The 22,034-nt window shown below is 37.3% G+C and overlaps 2 protein-coding genes across 2 annotated transcripts; both read left to right on the top strand.

The window, feature by feature from the left end:
• The first annotated feature begins 8,200 nt into the window (after positions 1 to 8,200).
• LOC112292779 (cyclic nucleotide-gated ion channel 2) lies at positions 8,201 to 11,528 on the top strand. The gene is made up of 8 exons (XM_090256106.1): positions 8,201 to 8,571; positions 8,789 to 9,182; positions 9,312 to 9,663; positions 9,797 to 9,956; positions 10,095 to 10,206; positions 10,303 to 10,539; positions 10,704 to 10,790; positions 10,947 to 11,528. The coding sequence occupies exons 1-8, from the start codon at positions 8,378 to 8,380 to the stop codon at positions 11,526 to 11,528; spliced, it is 2,118 nt and encodes a 705-aa protein (XP_090112232.1). The 5' UTR covers positions 8,201 to 8,377.
• Positions 11,529 to 16,983: 5,455 nt separating this feature from the next.
• On the top strand, positions 16,984 to 20,660 carry LOC112292777 (protein POST-ILLUMINATION CHLOROPHYLL FLUORESCENCE INCREASE, chloroplastic). The gene is made up of 9 exons (XM_024541590.3): positions 16,984 to 17,028; positions 17,138 to 17,498; positions 18,247 to 18,367; positions 18,589 to 18,673; positions 18,821 to 18,899; positions 19,000 to 19,113; positions 19,413 to 19,525; positions 19,791 to 19,901; positions 20,057 to 20,660. Exons 1-9 carry the CDS (start codon positions 16,984 to 16,986, stop codon positions 20,174 to 20,176), a joined length of 1,149 nt encoding a protein of 382 aa, XP_024397358.2. The 3' UTR covers positions 20,177 to 20,660.
• Positions 20,661 to 22,034: the final 1,374 nt, after the last annotated feature.

Genomic DNA, 22,034 nt, shown 5'->3' with positions numbered 1-22,034 from the left:
ATTTTTCTTCTCTTTATAAGCTTTTCAGAAAGTTCTTAGTTGCTTTGAGAAGATTTAGTACGAGATTGTAGTACCTTTTTGGATAAGAATGAGTCAATTGCCTTGTGTTAATATGAATAATAGCTTTGTTTGCTCATAAAATATGTTTTGGAAAATTTTAAGAAGAGAGATTTGATTTGCATATGTACAAACTAAATAGCTCTTCAAAAAACCATCACATATTCAAATCTAGTGAAGTATGGAGCTATAGCAATTAATGCAAAGAAAAAGGGTGACAACTCCTACATACTATCATGAATATGAGTTAATAGATTTTATTTGAATGAAAGTTATTATTTGATCATATCTAGTTGTAGCCATAAATTCTATATTTTTTTAATATAAATTTTTTCATTGTAATAATAAATCACAAAAATCTTGAGTACTTTATATCAGTACGTATTTTGAATTGTTGCCAAGCTCATTGAAGCATGTTTTTATTAAGATTTGATTTTAAGATTACTATGCAACTTAAAAAATAAAAAAAATTTTTAGACATTCTTCTTAAATATTCTTTTCTTACACTTAAAAAAAATATAGTTTTTAATCAACAAAGAATAATTCTCTTAAAGCTAAAGTATTTTCATCTTCAAGCAATAAAATCAACATTAATTATTGATTCAACCTTTTTGAGGCAAGTTAAATTGAATATGTACTTTAATCATCTTATTCATGATATTAAGATTAATTCTTCTAAGTCTTATGAGACTTTTAGATTTGAGTTCAAGACTAATCTATTCTATTTTTAAGAATAATTATATATTTGAAAAGACAAAGTATAATTATGTATTCTTCAAGCTCATTACAATTTTTCTACAGCCAAACTTTTTAGATACAATAAGTCTTTGGAGCTAATATTGAAAGATTTTTGGTGGCCTCAAATGTAAAAGGTAGTCAAAGACTTTATACAATCATATGACATTTTTTTAAGATAAAAAACTCCTCATCATCAATCTTATGGACTTTTTTAATCATCGTATATTTTGAAATAATAATGGTCTTATGTTTCTATGGATTTTATCACAGATCTTCTAGTCTTAGGTTTGTATGATTCTATATTTGTGATAGTAGGTCATTTTACCAAGATAGTATATTTTATATTATATATAAAATTTATCATAGGTAAAAAAAAATAACTTAATTTTTTTTTTACAATATTATTGCTATCATGGATTATTCAAGGATATTATATCAAATAGGAGGATTCAATTTTTATCAAGATTTTAGAGAATCTTTTTAAGATTTTTAAGGTGGATACAAAACTATCTTTGACTTATTATCCTCAAATCAATGGATAGACAAAGCATGTAAACCAAGTTTTGGAGTAGTATTTAAAGTATACCATCAACTACCAATGAAATAATTGAAGAATTTTTTTTATCATTGATAGAGTTTGCTTATAATAATATGGTAAATTTTGCTATGCAATAAACATCTATTTTTTCTAATTACAATTATCACATATGACTTGATACTTATAACTTTACAAAAATTGATAATCTTATAGTGAAAGATTCATCAAATTGTTTATTTAAGCTATATATAACAATAAAGATACAACTAATAGAAGTTCAATAATGAATAAAGACCAATGTAGATGTCTATTATAAAGAACAACTTCAATTTTGCATTGGTAATAAGATATGATTACTTTGTCTCAATATCAAAATTAATCACTCTTTTGATAACTTGGATTATTATAGGTTTAAATTATTTTTTTATTTATAAGCAAATTAATTTAATTGCTTATTGATTACATCTATCAAAGTCTATAAAGATCAATTTCATATTCTATATGTCTCTTTTTAAACCATATTAGATAGTGAATATCTTGAAAAAAAGACAAATAACACATTCTCCTATAGAAGTGAATAGTAATCAAGAGTTTGAGGTGGATAAAGTTTTAGGCTCAAGGTTGTGTCAAAATAGGTTAAAAAATCTTATTTATTAGTATTGATATGATATTAATGAATGTATATAGAAGCCAATAAATAATCTTATAAATACAACAAAAAAAAAATTATTTTTCATCAATGACATCCATCAAACCAAGATAAAGAATAGCAAATATTTGTTATAAAAGAAACAAGATTCAAAGATGATAACATTCTATCTTCTATCTTTGTTTATAGTTTCTATATATTTGTAGTACTAAAGAGATAGAAAACTAATAATTAGCAGATTCAACTTAAGAGCTATTATTTGTTGATTTATCAGATAAGACATTACAATTGTCATATCTTTTAAGAAAAAATAATAGAAATAAAGATCTTAAAAAATAACATATTTTTCCTCAAATAGATGACAAGATACAACATATTTTATATCATGACCTTAGAAGAGACTCTTAATGTTTGATGATTTTATTAGAGATAAAAACAACTCCTGATGGTATTTCAAATATTTTATTTGAAAGAAATTACAAAAGCTTGAATAATGATTAAATAACATGGTGGTCTTCTTGCCATGGTGTATGATACTATCAATAGTTGAGAAAATCTATCAATTACCTTCAAAAGAAACAAAAATCAAAATATGTGACAAACACAACTTGCCACATCTTGGACTTCTTCAATATGTGATGACTATTCTTTGTGGAACTCATACCTAAAAGGAGAGATAATTTCATGGATATACATATTTATCTAAATAAAAAGTGCTAGATAGAAGATAAATATATGTAGATTTGATATTATATTATGGCAAAGTTTTTTAGAAGCTTTATAGAAACATATTTGATTTTATATATATTTACAATTAATTGAATAGATTAGAAACTTGACCAATAACTTAGCCATGTGTCGCACATGTAGCTAGCTTATGATACAAACTAATGATGTGGCATTTCTATAAGAAACTTATTTTGTAAGTTAAGACATGAATTCTTATAAATTGAACTTATGTTGGAGGTCTTATAGAACGTTTCTACACAACTCTTAGTTAAAAATATATATAGAGATAAGAATGAAGCCTTCTTCATCCTTGTCAATGTTTTTTTAGTCCATAGTCTTATTTCAAGACTTTTTAATCTTCTTATCTTTGGCAATAGCCATTCTAGTATAATATTATATCATCTTTGAATGATTTTCTAGTCTTTTTAAGTGACACAAGAGTTTATTAATCTTTTATTTTTTTGAGATTCATCTTCTTGATAGTTTATTTATTTGATTTTGCAACTAATTCTTTTTAATTTTTTTTTCATATCATGGCTATCAATAAATTTTAATTTTATATATATATATATATAAATAAATAAAAATATTTTATATATTTAATATATATTTGGTATGAAATAGAATATCTTCTTTGTAAGCAAACTTACTGATGATGGCAATAGAATTATTTCCATTGCAAATCTTACTTCATTTATTATCAAAATAACCACAATCATACTCACTTATATATCTTTGATATTATTTTAATAATCTCTACAAATACAAATTTTAGATTGATTTTTAATTTTTGAACATTTGTAATATTTGAATACTTGTTAATATCGATTTTGAGACAAATGATCATATTCTTGCATTTATTGTTTTTTTTCTTGAATGATTCTATCTTAAGGCATTAACAACTTTTGTATATTATTCATAAAAGAATTTACTACATCTTTTAAAAATAACTTATAAATGGCCTTTGTTAATTGTAACTATCAAATTGTTCTTGTAAAATTCATAGGAAAGACAAAGTATTGTTAAGATTGTATTTCCAAGCATACAACAGCTCATTCAACTTGACCATTAGGATTACTACAAATTGGTTTATGTGGCTCCATCTTGACTTTTATTCTTACGTATTTTGATACTATTAAACTTAAATTTCAGACCAAAGTCTTAAAAATTGATTGGAGTAGAGAATCTATTTCTATTAAATTTCTAAATTAACATAATAAAAAGGACATTTATGGATAACTTACATTTTCATGTTCTCTTCATTAGAATGGAATAGCAAAATTAAAAATTTGGTCATTACTAGAAGCAGCTCCTAATATTTTTATCAAATCTATTTTTTTATTTTTTTATGGCTAAAATCTATAAGAAATATTAACCAAATTTTAAATCCTTATTCTATCAAAATTATTTATTTTAATATTTCTTTTGAATATCTCTACAAAAAAACTTATCTTACACTTCAAGGTTTTAGGATGCATTGCATACGTCTTACTCCTACCTTATCTTAAATCTAAACTTGGTGCTAAATTTTTTTGTATTATATTTATAAATTATGAAAATCAAATCAAAGCATAATAATCATATAATTCCACTTAAAGATGCATTATCATCAATAGAAGTATTATTTTTATTAAAAAAATTGTAAGAAAATTATTTTCTAATGTCACCTTTGTTTTTGCTCTTTTTTCAGCACCTTATTTCTAATGGTCCATTTAACCTAACTAATATTCTACTTCCATTGCAAGATGGAGATGATAATGGCTATATAAGTACAGAGATTTTTTGGAATTAAAAAAGAATTTGGTTTTATTTAGAATAAGAAAAGATTTTTTTTTTTTTTTTTTTTTTTTTTTTGCAAACAATAATTTCAAAATTTTAATTTAATTTTTTTTTGCAATTACATGTAGAATTTAATCCTTTTATTTCCAGGCACACATGTTCTTACTACTTGATGGATTAATTACACTAAATCAATCATAAATTTAACTCATCAATAATTAAAAACTTTATTAGTGGCTTGCAAATTTGAACAAAAGAATGGCATTGATTATGAAGAGACCTTAGTATAAATTGTTGTATGGACTACTTTACAAACCATTATTTATACTCAGAGTCTTTCTTGGATGGTTACTTTTTGACATTGATGTAATTATTGTATTTCTCAATAAAACACTTAAAATAATTCATTTTTACATAACAACTACTAGGCATTGTGGTTTAAGGCAAAGAACTTCTAGTTTGCCAACTAAAAAAATTGATCTATGATCTTAAGCAATCTCCAAGAGCTTGATATGAAGAAATTAATCTTTACTTGTAGAATGCTAGTTTGTCTTTTAGTTAAACCAAATATAACCTTTATTTTTTTACCAATTTAATAAAATTGCTATTAAAATGATGTATGTTGAATTATTAGTCAATAATAACCGTCTTGTTTTATTAATTAATATCAAAGTACAATATATAACTAAATAACTCATCTTTATCTTAGTATCAATTTTATAAGGTATTCTACAAGACTCTTTTTTCATCAAACTAATTTTCAACATGAAATCATCTTAAATGCTAACATACAAGATTATATTCAAAATCATCTTCCTTATCAAAGACAATCAATTATTTTTGAGAGTTTTATTAAAATTAAATATAAAATACTATTAAAAGATTTAAAAAATCTATATTTGATACTAGAACATACTCTCTTTGAGTTGATAACCTTCTTATGCTTCTTATTAATTGTATAACTTCACTACACTAATTAAAAAATAATATGCATTCTTTATAGTATGGCTAATAATTCCAACTACAATATTTTTGCATACTTTCTTACCATCTTTATCAACATTGTAGCAACATCTATCCTTCAACCTTTGCTTTGATTTGCCCATAGTTATGGTTTTTTGGTTCACTCAGTACCAAGAGAAGACGTTGAGACTTGTAAGTTAGTGGTTTACACAAAACATCAAGTGACTTCTTGTTCTTTGTCTATTGTTCCTTTATTGCATAATGATAGTTGGTAGTTAGGTTAGATTCTGTTTGATATTGTGTTTTACTCCAGCTGTCTTGTGACCTCCCTATTGTCTTTGTCCTTTTGTGTCTTTGTCCTTGTGACCTCCCTATTCTAAGATAAATACCGGTATTTATCTTAGAAGGCTCTTGTTCTGATTTCAATTCAGCTAGAGGATTCTATAGAGTTAGTTAGAATTTCAACAAAATTTAATTCACTTGCTAAACACTATGTTCAAGTCATAGTTGATAGCATTTAATAAAGATGGAAGGGGCGGAGGAGAATTGAACAGCGACCTGTGGTAATTCTGTTGGGGGAAGTCGTGTTGAATATGTTCGAATCCCGTGTGGAAAATTCATTAAACTCTGAAACCAGGTTATAATTTTCTTTTAATAGAATGCCTCTTAGAGGCCAAACTTGTGAATAGTCATGTGACTGTTCAAAAAAGGCAGCAGCCCATGATTTGATCATTGTCTTCTTCAACAAAACACCTTTAGCAGTGAAGGATTCGTTCACAAGGTCGAGTCACAAGCTGAAGTATGCCTTCTGAGAGTGAATTCCATATAATCATCACACACACAGACACACACACAAAATCTCCTCTCAAACACAAATGTCACCCTCACTATGAGCCGCGAACTGAATCACTGAAACAACATACATAAGATGAAAAACCGACAAAGTTTTTGCACAAGTTAGTATATTTGTTTTTCGAAATAGTACAATCGTGGAATGCAAGTGTCTATTGTTTGCCTTTGGATCGTAACAAAGGTCTCCCTCTCTAGTCGCTGGTCTGCCCTCTGGAATCATACGACGACACAAACTGTGACCTCAATTGCCACTTCTCACAAATAAAAGCGAACGGCATATGGTACTATGCCTTACCACTTCTGGTACCACGTTCCGCATCTCACAAGGACGCCTTCGTACAGTACGACAATGCGTTGGTGGAATTAGACCACTGACTCCCAACATAGCCGCTCATATAACCAGCGTCAATAACTTCCAGGGCTAGAATACGTGTTGCGTTCAGGACAATGATAAGCTGACCTGGATGGTGCAACTTTTATTATAGAGCTTTGTGGCTCACAACTTGGATTCTACGATGAGGGACCGAGGAGTGGTAGGAACCTGTAAAGTATTTGGAATGTTTTTTTGTTCTCATTGCAATATGAGACAGAATGTGTCCATGTTTGATGGATTGGTGAAAGAGAAACGATACCTCCTGTATGCACGAATGAGAGTTCCATCGAAGTGGTGAAGGCCAGACATTGACACGGATAAACTTTGTTGGGATCGTACTGCTCTTTTCACGCTTGGGTGAATGTCTTCTGAATGCTCTTCAGAGCCATTATCTATTATTGAGAGATCTACTAGTTGACACATAGGCGCCTGGCATTGTTGTGTACATTTTTCTGGGCAGAAATACTTACATCGGGTTACACAGCTAGCAGCAGGTTAAATCAGGTTACTTGCACCAGGTTACATCAGGTTACATCATTCAAACGAGCATCTAGGACTTGATGCATCAAAGCGTACCATGTTGCAGGAAAACCTGATAGTTTCGCACGTTCATTACAGCCTTTCAGACTGAGTAAATTTTAAGAACGATAACAACACTGTATTATCCCAATAAAAAATAATAATAATAAAAAAAAAAAAAAAAAAAAAAAACAGATCGCTAAGGTATCGCAAAACTAAGCTGAAGGTGGCGCTTGATGAATTTGTAAAGATTTCAGGTTAGTTGGGTTTATAATAGGTTAAGAATCTCTAGCCTCTTTATAATTACACTGCGATTCTTTCTTGTGGCGGTATGCATATGTTTAAAGCTCACATATAGCAATGGTAAAGATTCCACACCAGTGTCCATAAATAGAGACAAGGAAAGAATTACTTACCGGTACAGTAAACTAAAGAATGAGTGATGGTCCCAAAGAACGTCAGAACAAAAGGTACAGTACTGGAAGCAGCGTGTCTGAAATAACTGAACCAGCGAGAGTCCGAGGTCATTGTCAACATTAATTCACGAAAGCTTTATGAAATTCACAACTACATCATTAAGCACGATGATCTACTCCCCATGCTTCATATCTGCAGCCTGGCGCTAAATCTGGCAAAACAATCGGCAAGATCGGCATCTATCCAGTGTTGATGACGAAGAAGAGTTGCGGCAAACATGAGTGCGCATGTTCTCTCACAGGTACGTTGCTAGCTAGTTTCACCAAGGTTGCACATTCCGGGGCGAATACCGACAGATCCGAAAGAATGAGCATGCTCAGAACATGAATTCCGTAGGTCTATGACTCAGCCTGTGAGCAATTTCAAGGCCAACCTTTCTCAAGAATCTAGTGCATATTTTGTGAGCTAAATTCTTCTGCAAGAGCATGTCATGGGGTAGTCGTGCAGTCCGGCGTGTGTCCCATGAAGCCAACCTCACGTTACGGCTGTTGAGTTGAAGTTGTCCGTGGGAGAGATCAGAGGAATACTGTTTTTTTGGATCGAGAGCCCCATTTGCTCTTTTAGCTCAAGTGAGCGAACTTCAGCATTTGAAAGAATTGAATGGACTGTAACCGTGTATTGTTTTGGTTCCACGTACTGAGTTCATTGTTTGCAGGGTGCCATCCGGGCGTGTGGAAGCAAAGGCGCTGCATCGTCGAAGAAGATGGAGTACCACCGCTTCAACAGCTACTCGTCTTTGGACTCAATTCAGAGCAACAGAGAGGAAATTCTCTGCTATGCCTGCTCTGGAGTGGGTCCTCCCCTTTTCCATTCAACAGTTTGCGAAAAGTATCCATCTTCTCTTGAAACTACCCCTCGCACCTGTCTAGAGCGTCGCAGACATATTGGATACTACAGGTTTGTCAATTTTTTAAATCCTCTATCTCGATTTGCTACTGCCAAATCTCTCATCAGTACCGTACGTGAGCATTCATGCGGATTCCCAGAGATACTTCATCACAAGCTTCTGATTCTTCATCAAAAAGCTCTTTGAATGCTGCAGAGGTCATATTCCTGGTCCTCGCTTATGCGTGTGTAGATCTTGACACAAAGATTGAATTCACTCTCTGTTCAGGACTAAGGACTCCAAGTCGAAGTGGATTTTTGGTGAGGTATTAGACCCTCGAAACAGCACCATTCGGCGCTACAACAAGTGGTTCCTGCTCTCCTGCGTGCTCGGGGCAGCTGTAGACCCTCTCTTCATTTCAGTGCTCTCCATCAACAAAGACCTTTCCTGTTTGTACGTACAAAAAGGATATGCAATTGGAGTCACAATTCTCAGGTGTATGGTCGACCTTGTATACATATGGCACATGTGGCTTCAACTCAAATTAGCGTATGTTTCTAAGAAATCCTTGTTTCTTGGGCAAGGGGAGCTTGTGTGGGACGCTCGCACCGTGGCAATCCAGTATCTGCGTTCTCTGCCACAGTTCTGGTTTGATATCTTTGTCATCCTTCCTATACCGCAGGTAGAGAATTCTAACCCTGGGTATTCTGAAGTTCATACCAGGAGAGATTGCAATTTGCTGCCATTCCATTGCAAATAAATGTAGATTTTCTAATTGTGTTTGTGTGTGCGGGCGCATACGTATATGCAGGTGATGTTATGGGTGATTCTACCCAACCAAGTCGTGAAAGGTGGAGACACCACATGGATTATGAACTATATGTTGCTCACCTTTCTAATCCAATATGTTCCCAAAGTGCTGCGTTTCATATTCATCGCCTGGCGTCTACAACATGTCACCGGTTATATCTTTGGCAGTGCCTCCTGGGGGTTTGTGTTGAACCTGGCAGTCTATTTCTGTGCTGCTCATGTACGTCTCCACGTCACGATTCCTTTTGATTTCACCATATTAATGCAAATAATATCCTCTGCTGTTAAATTATCCCTGAATCTTGATAACACAGGTTGCGGGATCAATATGGTACCTCCTCACAGTACAACGAGTTGAGAGCTGTATCTACCTGCAGTGCAAAGGCATGACCAACTGTCAGGTGAACTCATACATGGGTTGCCCGAACCCCATTTCCTATGGCGCTCAACCCTCAAGCGATACAAACCGACTGGCTTGGGCTGAAGATCCTGCATTCGACTTCCAATGCCTCAAAGGAGGAGCCCATTCACTCACCGGCAACTTCAGCTTCGGGATCTATTCGCTCGCAGTGCCAATTGTCCAAGACATCCGTACTCCTATAAACCGAATCGTACTCCCTCTCTTCTGGGGTATAATGACAATGAGGTGTGAAATTTTCAAATCCCTTCATCAAAACATTATTGTATCTCGGCACTATAACCAGTTAATCATCTTAACCGAATGACTGAAACTATATCCTGAAGCCGAATTGATGGTAATTTGCTACGTTTGAATACATGGCAGCTCTTTCGGCAATGCTTTGTCTCCCACACCTCACATTGTCGAGGTCACTTTCAGCATTCTTGTCATCATCTGCGGCCTGCTCTTATTCACTTTGCTAATCGGCAACATCCAGGTTCAATATGCTGAACTAAAATCATCCAGCATTCACTTTACCACATTTGCTTGTGAAAGTCTCTAGTTTCTCAACACCAGTTCCTGGTATCTGTAGGTATTCCTGCACTCCACTACAGCTAGGAAGGTCAAGTCACAGCTACGCGCCCGTGACATCGAGTGGTGGATGCGGAGACGGCAGCTGCCCAATGAAATACGGCGTCGAGTGCGCCAATACGAACGGCACATGTGGGCTGCTACTCGTGGGATCGATGAGGTGGCCACTATTCGGGATCTTCCTGAGAGTCTGCGTCGCGATATCAAGCGCCACCTTTGCTATGAACTCGTTCGCAAAGTACATTTTCACATACTCTCTGTATGACATGGATGTCATGAATGCCAAATCCACGCACTGCTGTAGTTGCAATACAGCGTCTACTCTTTCCACATTCTGCATTCAGATGAATAACTATCTAATAACATCATGGATTAAACATCGCTTGTGTGATTCATGTGCAGGTGCCACTATTTGAGCAAGTGGATGATCAAATCCTCAACATCATATGTGAACGCCTCAAACCGAAACTCTTCACCAAGAATGAGACGGTGTGTTCAGCCTTCATCATCCATTAATAGAAATGACAGGAATCAGATGCTTTAATTTGTTTGAACTTGAATTCGCTTACAACCTAAATACGTAAATCTTAAACCTCAAACCTGGCTGCGAGTGATGCTCAATATATGTGGTCAATCCTCCCATAGGTCTTGAATGAAGGCGAGCCAGTGAGACAGATGTTGTTCATAGTGCGAGGCAACATAGGGAGCTCATACCGGTTACGCCACAACAGGACCAGCAAATGTGTGCTGGGTCCGAGTCATTTTTGTGGCGATGAGCTCATCTCATGGTGTCTCAGCAAGCCTCTTCGTGACAACCTCCCATTATCCACCACAACACTAACTACGCTTACAGTGACCGAGGCCTTTGCCTTGGACGCCCTGGACCTGAAGTACTTAACGCAACACTTCCAGCACAAGTTCGCCAACGAAAATCTGAAGCGCGCCGTGAGGTCCCACTCCTGCAGCTGGCAAACTTGGGCGGCTGTGACAATCCAACTTGGCTGGCGAAGGCACCGGGCACGGCTATCACTGAGCAACACAATAGCAACGACAACACCCGACCATTCCTATGCAGACGACCACTCCGAAACTGTGTCAATCAATGCCCAGCACGATCCGTCAAGTCGCTTTCCCCTGACGCCTCCCCTTCGCGCGCAGCTGCGATCGCTTCGCCTCTACGCCGCCATCCTGTGCTCCCCGAAACCCAAAGATTACCTCTCCAGCTGATCCCCTCTCCTCGCCAACCCACACGCTGCTCGCACATAGACATACCAAGCAGCGATGGGTTCAGCTACACAACAAACGGCGAACTGGGTAATTGAGATTCTGAAGCAGCTTATTACCAATGCCGTGCGCCATGAGATCTTCACCGCGTCGGCTTCGATTCTCCTGTCGACGCCGCTGCTGGTTGTCTCGACAGTGTGTGAGCTGCGTGTGTCGTTCAGGTATTCATACTTGAATGTGTATGTGTGGTTTTATTACAGGATGGTACTCTCATCCCTGTATACCTCGTCCTGTTTCTGTCTGGCAGGATGATGTGTTGATGAGGGATGTGGTTTTACAGGCTTCCTTTTGATGGTAACTTGCATTAGGTTTCTGAATCTGTGTTGCCTCTGTGCAACGAAAGTTTTCTTTCATTGATTTAATTGTAGTGAGACTTTTTTTAAAATATAACGATTGGGTGATTGAATTTGTTTCATTTTAGAAGAGTAGTTCTGCCTGTAATATTCATTATTTACTGGAAAGATGAATTTTTTTTCTTCCTGTAATTGTTCTTTTCAACATAGCATACATATTATGAACAATCATGCAAAGGAAAATCTTGAATGAAAAATAGTATGTTTCTTCCTAGTATACATTTTGATGTCAATTTTGATTTTTTTTTTTTTTTGTCTATAGCCATAATCTGTAATGGGTTACACGTAATTTTGGAATTAGAAGAAATTCTGGCATAGACGATCTTCACTTTGCTTCAAGAATAACACATTACAGCAAGTCATTGAGGTGCAATTGAAGTGTATACTTAAAGATCCTAGAATAGTACAGATTGACAACTTTGTCTAGGTAAATTGATTTAGTTGCAACAATGCATGTTAGTTGCAGAATTCCTTATCCAACGCCAAGGATGTTATAAAATAAAATCCACAGACTCTATGATTGCAGTTTTATTTAACTACCTCATCATAAAGACTCATCCACAGTCAATTTTGTTGTCCATGGGTTGTCACATGCCAAATAGCTAAAGTCCACCACAAGTATTAAAATCCATTTCACTTCAAAGAAATTATTTTGTCATAGTTGGCATTTTAGCATACAATGTTGCTACTTTAGCATTAACAAGAATAAAAGCTTATCAAAGTGTTAATGTGGGTACCAAGAGTAATCAAGCTGTGGTGGGATGAGGCATGGAGGTATGGCATGTTGAGAAAAGAACTCTTTAAGTAGTTGCTAATGGTCAATAGAGTACAAGTGTTGTTAAGGATATCCCATAAGGTAGGGTGCTGGTCTATAGTGCATTAGAGTACAAGGGGAGGGCTGGTCCTAGGAGATATCCCATATGGATTGTAGCACTTGGTACCTTGGTACTAGTATATAAAGAAAGGGTTGGCATGGGAAGAATTATCTCATACCACACTCTATTTGTTATAGTGCAACCTTGCTGGTCCTAACTTACTTGTGTGGAGTATGCTTTCTATGTTTCAATAGGTTATGGGCCCACATTCTCTTACCAAGTAAGTTGTTCTTGCATTTTATTTTCTTTGTTGCTTGTTTGGTGGTTGAGATCTTATGGTATAGTATTACTAGTGTTTTGTTGAAGTCATTACTCCTGGATTTGTGAGTGTATGAGGTTAGTGCATGACCTTGATAGTGTCTTTGCTGAAGTAACACTAGTATTTGAGAGTTTTATGAGAAATTGAGTCATTTTGAGTGAGGTGAAGTGAGGGAGATGTTTGAAAGCCATAGAATTACATGACATAGCATTTCCCACCATTTAGACGTGATTTGGACTCAAAGTATGCAAAAAGTTGCAAAACAGCGAATTCTGAGTTTGTAGTTCAGCAATCTTTGAGTAGTCATATCTTTTGCATTACAACTGCAAATCAAGAGATTTTTGGACCTACTTGTAGCTTGAGATGGCATCTTTTGAGAGTGATAGCTTAAGAATGGTAGAAAAGTTTAGAGGTGACAACTTTCACCACTGGAAGGCCAAAATGGAGCTACTTTTGGCGTCATTGGATCTTTGGGAGATAGTATGTGAGGAGGAAGAGGCACCTGGATTAGAGGCAAGCATGAAGGAGCAAAAGGACTTCAAAAGACGAGAAAAGAAGGCTTTTGGCATAATTGCCACCAACTTAGATGAAACCAACTTTGCTCATGTCATTTCTTGCAAAGGAGCAGCAGATGCATGGAAGACTCTTTGCAATGTCTATGAGAGTAGGAATCTTTCCAATGTGCTATGGTCAAGGCAAAAGTTCTTCACCGTGAAGATGGAAGAAGGTGAAGATCTCATGGCTCATGTAAATAAGGTAAAAGCACTTGCAAACCAACTTGCTGTTGTTGACAAGCCTTTACTTGAAGAAGATGTTGTGATGACATTGCTCTCAAGCCTTCCGGACTCCTATTCCTCCCTCATTGTGGCATTGGAGTCCATTTCAAGAAAAGATCTTACTTTGGACTATGTCACGGCAAGACTAGCCCATGAAGTGACCAAAAGAAAGCAAAAGGAGTCTATTGGGGAGCAATCAGCACTATTTACAAGACCAAGTAAGGCAAGTGCCCCTTTTCAACGTTATCCTCCTAAAACTTGTTACATTTGTGGAAAACCAGGCCATTTTGCTAGAAATTGTTTCAAGGCAAAGAGAGGAGAAAGAGAGAATGCCAACAATGCTTTTCATGACCATGGAGGTGAAGACTTTGCATTCATGGCAAAACAAACTCCTTCCATGTTTGATATGAGCAAATGGATTGTGGATTCCGGATGTACCAAACACATGACTCCATACAAGTGTTCATTTAACACTTATCAACCAATTCAAGCAACCAAGGTTTGGTTAGGTGATAATTGTATGGTACAAGCCATTGGAATAGGCACCATTGTAGTGGAGGTGGTGGTGAAGGGCATAAGCAAGAGAATCACTCTCAAGGATGTGTTGCATGTGCCAAAGATGAAGAAGAACCTCCTTTCTGTGAGTAAACTTATAACTCATGGGTACAAAGTGCAATTTAACATGAACGGATGTTTTGTGAGAACCATGGAAGGCAAAGAAGTAGCAAAAGGGACTAGGAATGGCAATCTCTATATTATCAATTGCAAGAGGATCAATGGAGTGGAGGTTGCTGCCTTTGCTGAATTTCCATCAAATGAAGAGAAGATGGGCATTTGGCATCAAAGACTTGGGCATTTGAATGCCAAAAGCATGAAGGGGCTTCAATCCAAGGTAAATGGCATAGACCTTGGCCATTATACCATGAATCTTGCTTGTGAGGGATGCATTCAAGGCAAACAACATAGGACACCATTTCCTAGAGGAGTTGCAACAAGAGCAAATCAATTGCTGGAGCTTGTGCATTCGGATGTTTGTGGATCCATGAGGACACCATCTATGAGTGGTAGTGAAAAGTGGGAGATGTGTCCAAGTGGGAGTAGTGGTGTGTTTGTGGACACATCTTCAATTCCAGCAAACAAACAAGAAGATGAAGAAGTGCATTCTCAAAGTGAAGAAGGAGAGGAAGTTGCCATGATAGAAGAGCCCAATACTATGAAGACTTCAATTCCAGCAAGATACAACAAGGACAATGAAGAGAATGAAGATGAAGAATACCAACAAATGAGTAAGAGAAAGCACTCCATGAGTCATACAAGGCAGCAAGAGGTGCAAGAAGGCTCATCTTCTTTGTATGAAAGAAGATATCCAACACGTGAGAGAAGACCACAAGGTGAATGGTGAAAGAACCACATCTTTCCACAACAATTGGATGTAAGTGGGTGCTTAGAACCAAGAGAGATGCAAACGATTGAAGGTCAACAATGGGCTATGTATTCTTTGTTTGAGTGGGAGCCATATCTTCGAATAGCAAGAGACAACCAAATATTGCAAGGTCCACAATAGGGGCGGAGTATTTGGCAGCAAGTCATAAAGCAATGGAGGCAATTTGATTGAGGTTGTTATTGGAAGATATTGGACTTGTGCAATTGGAGGCTACTCCATTGAGGTGTGACAATCAAGGATGTCTTGCTTTTGGAAAGAATCCAAAGCATCATGCAAGAACTAAGTACATTGATATTCAGCATCATTTCATAAGAGAGAAGATAGAGATGGAGGTTATTGATATGATGTATTGTGAAACCAAAGACATGTTGGCTGATTTGTTGACAAAAGCCTTAGTTAGAGAAGGACACAATAAGTTGAGTCAGGCATTAGGATTGATAGCTAATTGACCAATAGCAAAGTGGGAGTGTTGAGAAAAGAACTCTTTAAGTAGTTGCTAATGGTCAATAGAGTACAAGTGTTGTTAAGGATATCCCATAAGGTAGGGTGCTGGTCTATAGTGCATTAGAGTACAAGGGGAGGGCTGGTCCTAGGAGATATCCCATATGGATTGTAGCACTTGGTACCTTGGTACTAGTATATAAAGAAAGGGTTGGCATGGGAAGAATTATCTCATACCACACTCTATTTGTTATAGTGCAACCTTGCTGGTCCTAACTTACTTGTGTGGAGTATGCTTTCTATGTTTCAATATGGCAAAGGTCACTACTATAAGATTGGAGTGTGTTGGCATTGATCAAACTTTGCAAAATATTTGTAAGAGGAAATGTGTAGGTGGGTAGATGATGAACTCAAAATTTTGTACACTTGGGATCCATAAAGCATTGGAGTTCTACAACACAAATTAGATATGCAACTCTGACAAGGACATTGTGGAGATTATTGAATTGTTACAAAATCATCATTGAATCTCCTTAGTTTCTCCCTCCAAAACATCAAACTATCTTGTAAGATACAACTCTCACCTCCATGTATTGTGAAATTGTCTTGTGTATAGACAAACACTTCTTACTTTGGTAGAAAAGAATATATATATATATATATATATATATAATTGATTTAGAAAATGGTATTGATTTTTTAACACAATTTAATAAAATTTGTTAAGGATGTTATAGAATTTTGTTTCTCATTACAATAATATATATATATATATATATATATATATATATATCCAAAAAAACACACTGTTAAAAAAAGGAATAAAAATATCAATCTGATAGAAATAATAGAAATAATAAAAAGAAAAATCTATAATGAAGCACATAAATAAAAGATTAGAGTAGTATGTGAACATTTTACTTGTTATTAAATTTTATCAATTTAATATTTTTTATGAATGTGAATTGATAATACATTTATATTATTTGAAGAAAAAGACAGTTATCACATAAATATGTATGTATGAATATGTATGTATACATACATACATATATACAGACATTTTGTTAAAGGTCAGGATTGATTAACACAAGAAGATTACAGAAACAATATATAACGCTAGATGAAACTAAATCTAACAGTAAACCTTTTTTTTTTTTTTTTTTTTTTTTCCTTATATTTACATGTGCATTCCTAAAAAGCTTCACATTGCAATCAGTGTGCCACATTAATGAAATTGTGCCTCTGAAATGGCGAGGCATGAAGGTGGGGTCGCGGCCAAAGCCAGGAATAGGGCACCGTTGTGAAGTGTGACGAGGTTCAACGGAGCAGCAAAAGCTAAAAAGCGAATGCAGAATCAAAATCCAAAGGCGACGCTAACGCCGACGCCAACGCCCTGCGAAGGGTACGCGGCAGAAGGAAAGGGGCGATGCCCAGGGAAAGAAGGGGCGTTATCCAAGTGGATCGTGTCCACACGACACTCACTGCCCTTCTCTCTCACTCCCTCCATCGCTCCATTGCTTCTCGCCTCCTACCTTGTCTCGCCTCTCCACTCCTAGCTCTCCCTCCTGTTCCCACACAGAGGCAAAGGCTCACCAATCTCACGCAGGTGCAGGAGTAGGAGCAGCAGCAGGGGTGACTATGGCCACTCTCGTCTACATCAATGGCTCGGGCGCTGCAGCTTGTTGCAGCGCGGCATCGTCGAGCCATGAGGCTGCTGGGATCCGCCGACGGGCGACTAAGGCGTCGGTTGCGTCCAGTCTTGGTATATCCTGGAACTCTGCTTGGTTTAGTGGCAGTGGTTTTGCTTTGGAGCACTTGGGTCCCTCTTGGATTTGCTGTGCTAGTGGATGAGATGATGATATGTGGCTCATCGGTCTAGTGGTGTTTGTGCTCAGTGTGGAGATGGGTCGTGTGTCAGGATTTGTGATGGCGGGGATTTTTGATGTGGGAATTCTTGGGAATTTTGCTTTTTCGCGAAGTCTTGAGTTGGTGAACTTCGGTAGTGGGTCTGGAAAGGATAGAAATGGTTGGTATGGTTGGTAGTCGTCCTTGCTTTGGGATATAATTGTGTGAAGGCTGTTTGGGGTGAAGGCAGACTGTCGAACTGTGTTTGGCAAAATGAAGGGTCAAGAGTTTGAATGTAGCTAGTGGCGGTTTCTGATATGCTGTGTGTGGTTTTTACGGTGTTGTATCGCTGGGTATCTCCTTGGTAGTAAAGAGACAAGGAAGCTCTGATTTCTGATGCCGATGATTTCTGTCAAACCCATCTAATACATCTGTGACACCGATGTGATCTGTCCGAATAAACAAAGTGAGGCTATTTCGAATTGTAGGATCAAATATTGCCCTTGCCATCGTGTGAGAACTAGTGCACAGCTCAAAAGTCACATTCTAGAGTGGTAACTGAAGAGGCTCATTGCGATCAAGTGCAATCATCATGTGTGAGAATGATGTTCCAGCTGATATGGTTTTTGTGGATTTGATGATTGATTTCTCCGACGGTGGTGCAGTGTCACGTTTTTATGGATTGCAATTAGCAGCTGAAGGGAAAGTTGTGAGGTCTCAAAACTCGAAAGTTTTGGCGGGAAAGGCTACTGCAACAGCTGTAGTAAATAGCACTGGCGTGAAGCAGTAAGTTCAAAACTTAAGTGTACCAATAATCATTGCGTACCTGAAAATTACCTCGCTGATATGAGACATCTGTTGTAACTCTCCCCGCAAACGTTGCCCTCTCGATGCACTTGTTACCAGCATATGATCACATTCCTGCTACACATGCATAAGAGTTGGATGTATCATCAGGTTGAATAGTATGATCAGGAACTGAGGTTTATCTTGACCGTCTGTTACAGATACAGCTTACCAACTTGGGCAGACTTTGAGATGGGGCTAGCTACCGTTTACTGGGAAACCAGCAATGGCCTACCACCAACTTCTGTAAGCATCGCAACATCTTACTATTGCTTTAATTGCATGGATGTTAGTCGCTTTTATCTATTTGATGTCAAAAACTTTTGTATAGGTCTGGTATGTTTGGATCGAGGACATATCACGATGATGTTTAATGTAATTTATTTGTGGCAGGGACAACTGCTGACTATCTACTTTAATCCGTCTGCTAGCGAGCTGACACCTAACACTGAATATGGAATCGGGTTCAATGGTACACCAATATCAAACTTTGTTTCCCTTTTGTATGTTTTGTTCTGCACCTTTGCATTCAGGTGCCACAGAGGCTCTGATCAAGTTTGGTGTTGATGCAGGGGGTTTTAATCAACCTATTATGTGTGGTGGTGAGCCGCGTATCATGGCGAAGAAGGAACGTGGAAGTCTATGCGAGACCATATATGCCATCAAAATAAACGTGCCCTTACACGGTAAGCCCCTGGAAATACACTTCGTATCTTGCATCGGGGACTGCTTAAGGCCTCATTGAATAGATGTTACGGTTTTGTGAAACTACATTAGTGTACTATTTCATCTGTTTATTCCTTCAAAGTGGACAGTTATGACCTTGAGGATTTTTCCTTGTTTTTGCACAGAATTCAGATCATGCCTATGTTGCGGATGTCAAACGAAATGATAAATGTGACCTTTTCACGAGGACACATATCCTGACATCTTAGGTAGTTACATTTGCGGCATTTACTGACACTAGTCTTTTTATGTCACACAGCATTGACTTTGGAGTTTTCTTTCACTGACGGGAAGAACTGGGATGGTCCTTACAAGTTGGTCATGGAAGTACCTCAGAAGTTGAAAGGCTTGCCTCAGAGCTACTTTGACGAGGTAAACTCATAGAGATGTGCTTGACTGGAAGGTACCTGAGAAAAAGTGAATTGTCCTACAGAGCAATGTAGCTTGAATCACTTGCAATGTTTGCCCATCCAGAAAATACAACTTGAAATACAAGCCTGGTCTTCGACAGATTGTTTAAGTGCAAGGGAAGTGTTCGGCCATGTTCATCATGAAATAGTGGAGGTTATGCTCGACTGTGTACATGGAAGTGGGATCAATGTCTGCGTTTGATCTGTGGATCTATTTGAATGTGTAGGGGCTTGCAAAGGAGCTTGCACACGAAGGAGCGTGCGAAAATGCAATCTTTCCGGACTCTGTCTATGTTCAAGATCGCTGCGTTTTCCCAGCAGGAATGATTCAAGAAGGGGTATTCGATCACCGCCCATTTCTATTTGAGAAGTGTTACTTAGGTTGGATTGCAGACTGCACGATTTTGGTGCCCCGATGTTGTCAGTTTCTTGTATGTAGTGTTTATTTCAACGCTTGCGTAACTCGCTTCATGTGCCTGTTGACCTTGTTCAGGGAGATCGGTGTGATTTGGATATTGTGCCTGGATGCACCGACCCGGAATCGCCATTTTATGACCCACTGGCTAATGTGGACGACGGATCCTGCCCATTCATTTTGGAAGAGGAAAGTTAGGTGGCTCTCGGGATCTCCAGTAAAGAATTTCTCCGAAGACGCCTATCAGAGGTGACATGATCAATTGCACGTCGGTGGCGGTAGTTTATCACATACTAGGAGCCGCCCCACGGTGGTGGTGGTGGAAGTGGAAGTACGAGCATATTAGAAATCTCGTCCCCCAGTTGTGAAGGCAGCTGTCGCGAATTCTTGAATGATACCTCGACGGTTACGTTGCAACACGCATGGAGAGGGATAGAGAGTAGCATGCATTTATGTCAGTGGTGGGGTCAGTGTGAGGAGGCATGGTCCTAGCGCAGACAACGAAGAAGCGGCGACAGGTACCCAATCTCTTCGCCTGTGATGTAAAAAAGCACCTTATCATTGTGTAATAGTAATGCTATGCACCGCTCTTTTCAAGCGTTGCAGCATGTTCTGCTAACGGGGCTACCATGTGCCATAGCAGAGCTCTGCAGCGTGCTGATAGCTGAAGACGTTGAATTTAGTATCCTACTGAAACGCACACGAGCCCAGCTTGTGAGCGCTTGCTAAGTGTGTTCGGTCGGATCTCTGTGAATGATGCTGCAACTCTTCTACATACTAGTGTTGGCAATGCTTTGCTGCTCGATCTGTAGACTCGTTGAGTATAACATTTAGATAGCGTCCTGACGCATGTGTCAGTTTGGACTAGCACACAGCGGATGGTGGCGGATTCTTAAGGATGAGGTTACGAACTTATCCTTGTGGGTACTTTGACATTGGCTGCCGATTCAGTAGCAGATGAGTCTTCGGCATCCGATGTAGGATTCAGGGTCGGATATCATTTTGGATTTGGTACATTGTTTCAGATTCAAACAATTTGCAACCACGAGATTGCTACCAACGAACATCTGGAATGGGGACTGATTGTGTTAAGAGTCAGGAGGGTTGGTCTCTGACCCTGCAACAGAGAAACACAGTTCATATCCTCACGAAAGTTTGATCTTGGCATGGAGTGCAGACCAAAGATAGTTTCGAAACGACAACTTGCATGCAATTGACATGGATTGGAATGTTCGCATTTTCCATACGAAAGAGTTGGTTTGTTGGTTGGTTGGTTGTTTCTTTAAATTTCCATTTCTATTTTACATGTCCTTTCAAGGGCGCAGTGTTTCTGTTAAAATTTCATCTCTGTAAATTGGGTTTGATCGTGGACATGAAACCAACCGGAGGAACGTGAAAGAGGTTTCTTTGCTGAATGATTCTTCTGCCTAAAAGGAGAGTGTAAATGCCAATTATTTATCACATGAGAACACATCTTTCAAATAGTATTGTCAAACTTGGCATGCTAGAAGTCACGCAACAGGATGAGTTTTTTGCAGCTTTGCAAAACAAGTTGACCGATTTTTCTGACTACTTGAGTATTGTTTTCATAGAGTTTTTTGATTGAGATTTATGGCTACTCTTTGATTTGACAATGCCGTTTTACAAATGTATAGCTTTAAAAAATAATAAATAAATAGATCTCTAATATAGTATGATTCATAGGCATTTTCTGGAAGCACTTTTAAATATCTACGGAAACGACTATATGGAATGCGCTTGGCACATCTCAGGAATAACTGAGATTGGACATAGTTGTCATTGAAGGAGTTTCTGATTTTGAATCTTTATCATTTGTAATTTCGATTGAATTATAAAGTTGCCACCAAGTAATTGACACATGATACTCGGAATATTATGAAAAAAGGAATTACTTACATTGTCAAAAGTTCGTTATTTAGAAGAAGTTCCAACATAGAAAATTGTTCAAAAAGCAATAAAAATAATGGTCGGATTGAAAATAGCACATTAATAATATGGCAGCTACTTTGCCAAAAGATTTGCAAAAATACATGTT

Source organism: Physcomitrium patens, chromosome 15 (assembly GCF_059467195.1).
Source record: "Physcomitrium patens ecotype Gransden chromosome 15, ASM5946719v1, whole genome shotgun sequence".
NCBI lineage: Eukaryota > Viridiplantae > Streptophyta > Bryopsida > Funariales > Funariaceae > Physcomitrium > Physcomitrium patens.
The sequence above is the reverse complement of the archived record's forward strand: the minus strand, read 5'-3'. Positions and strand labels throughout refer to the sequence as shown.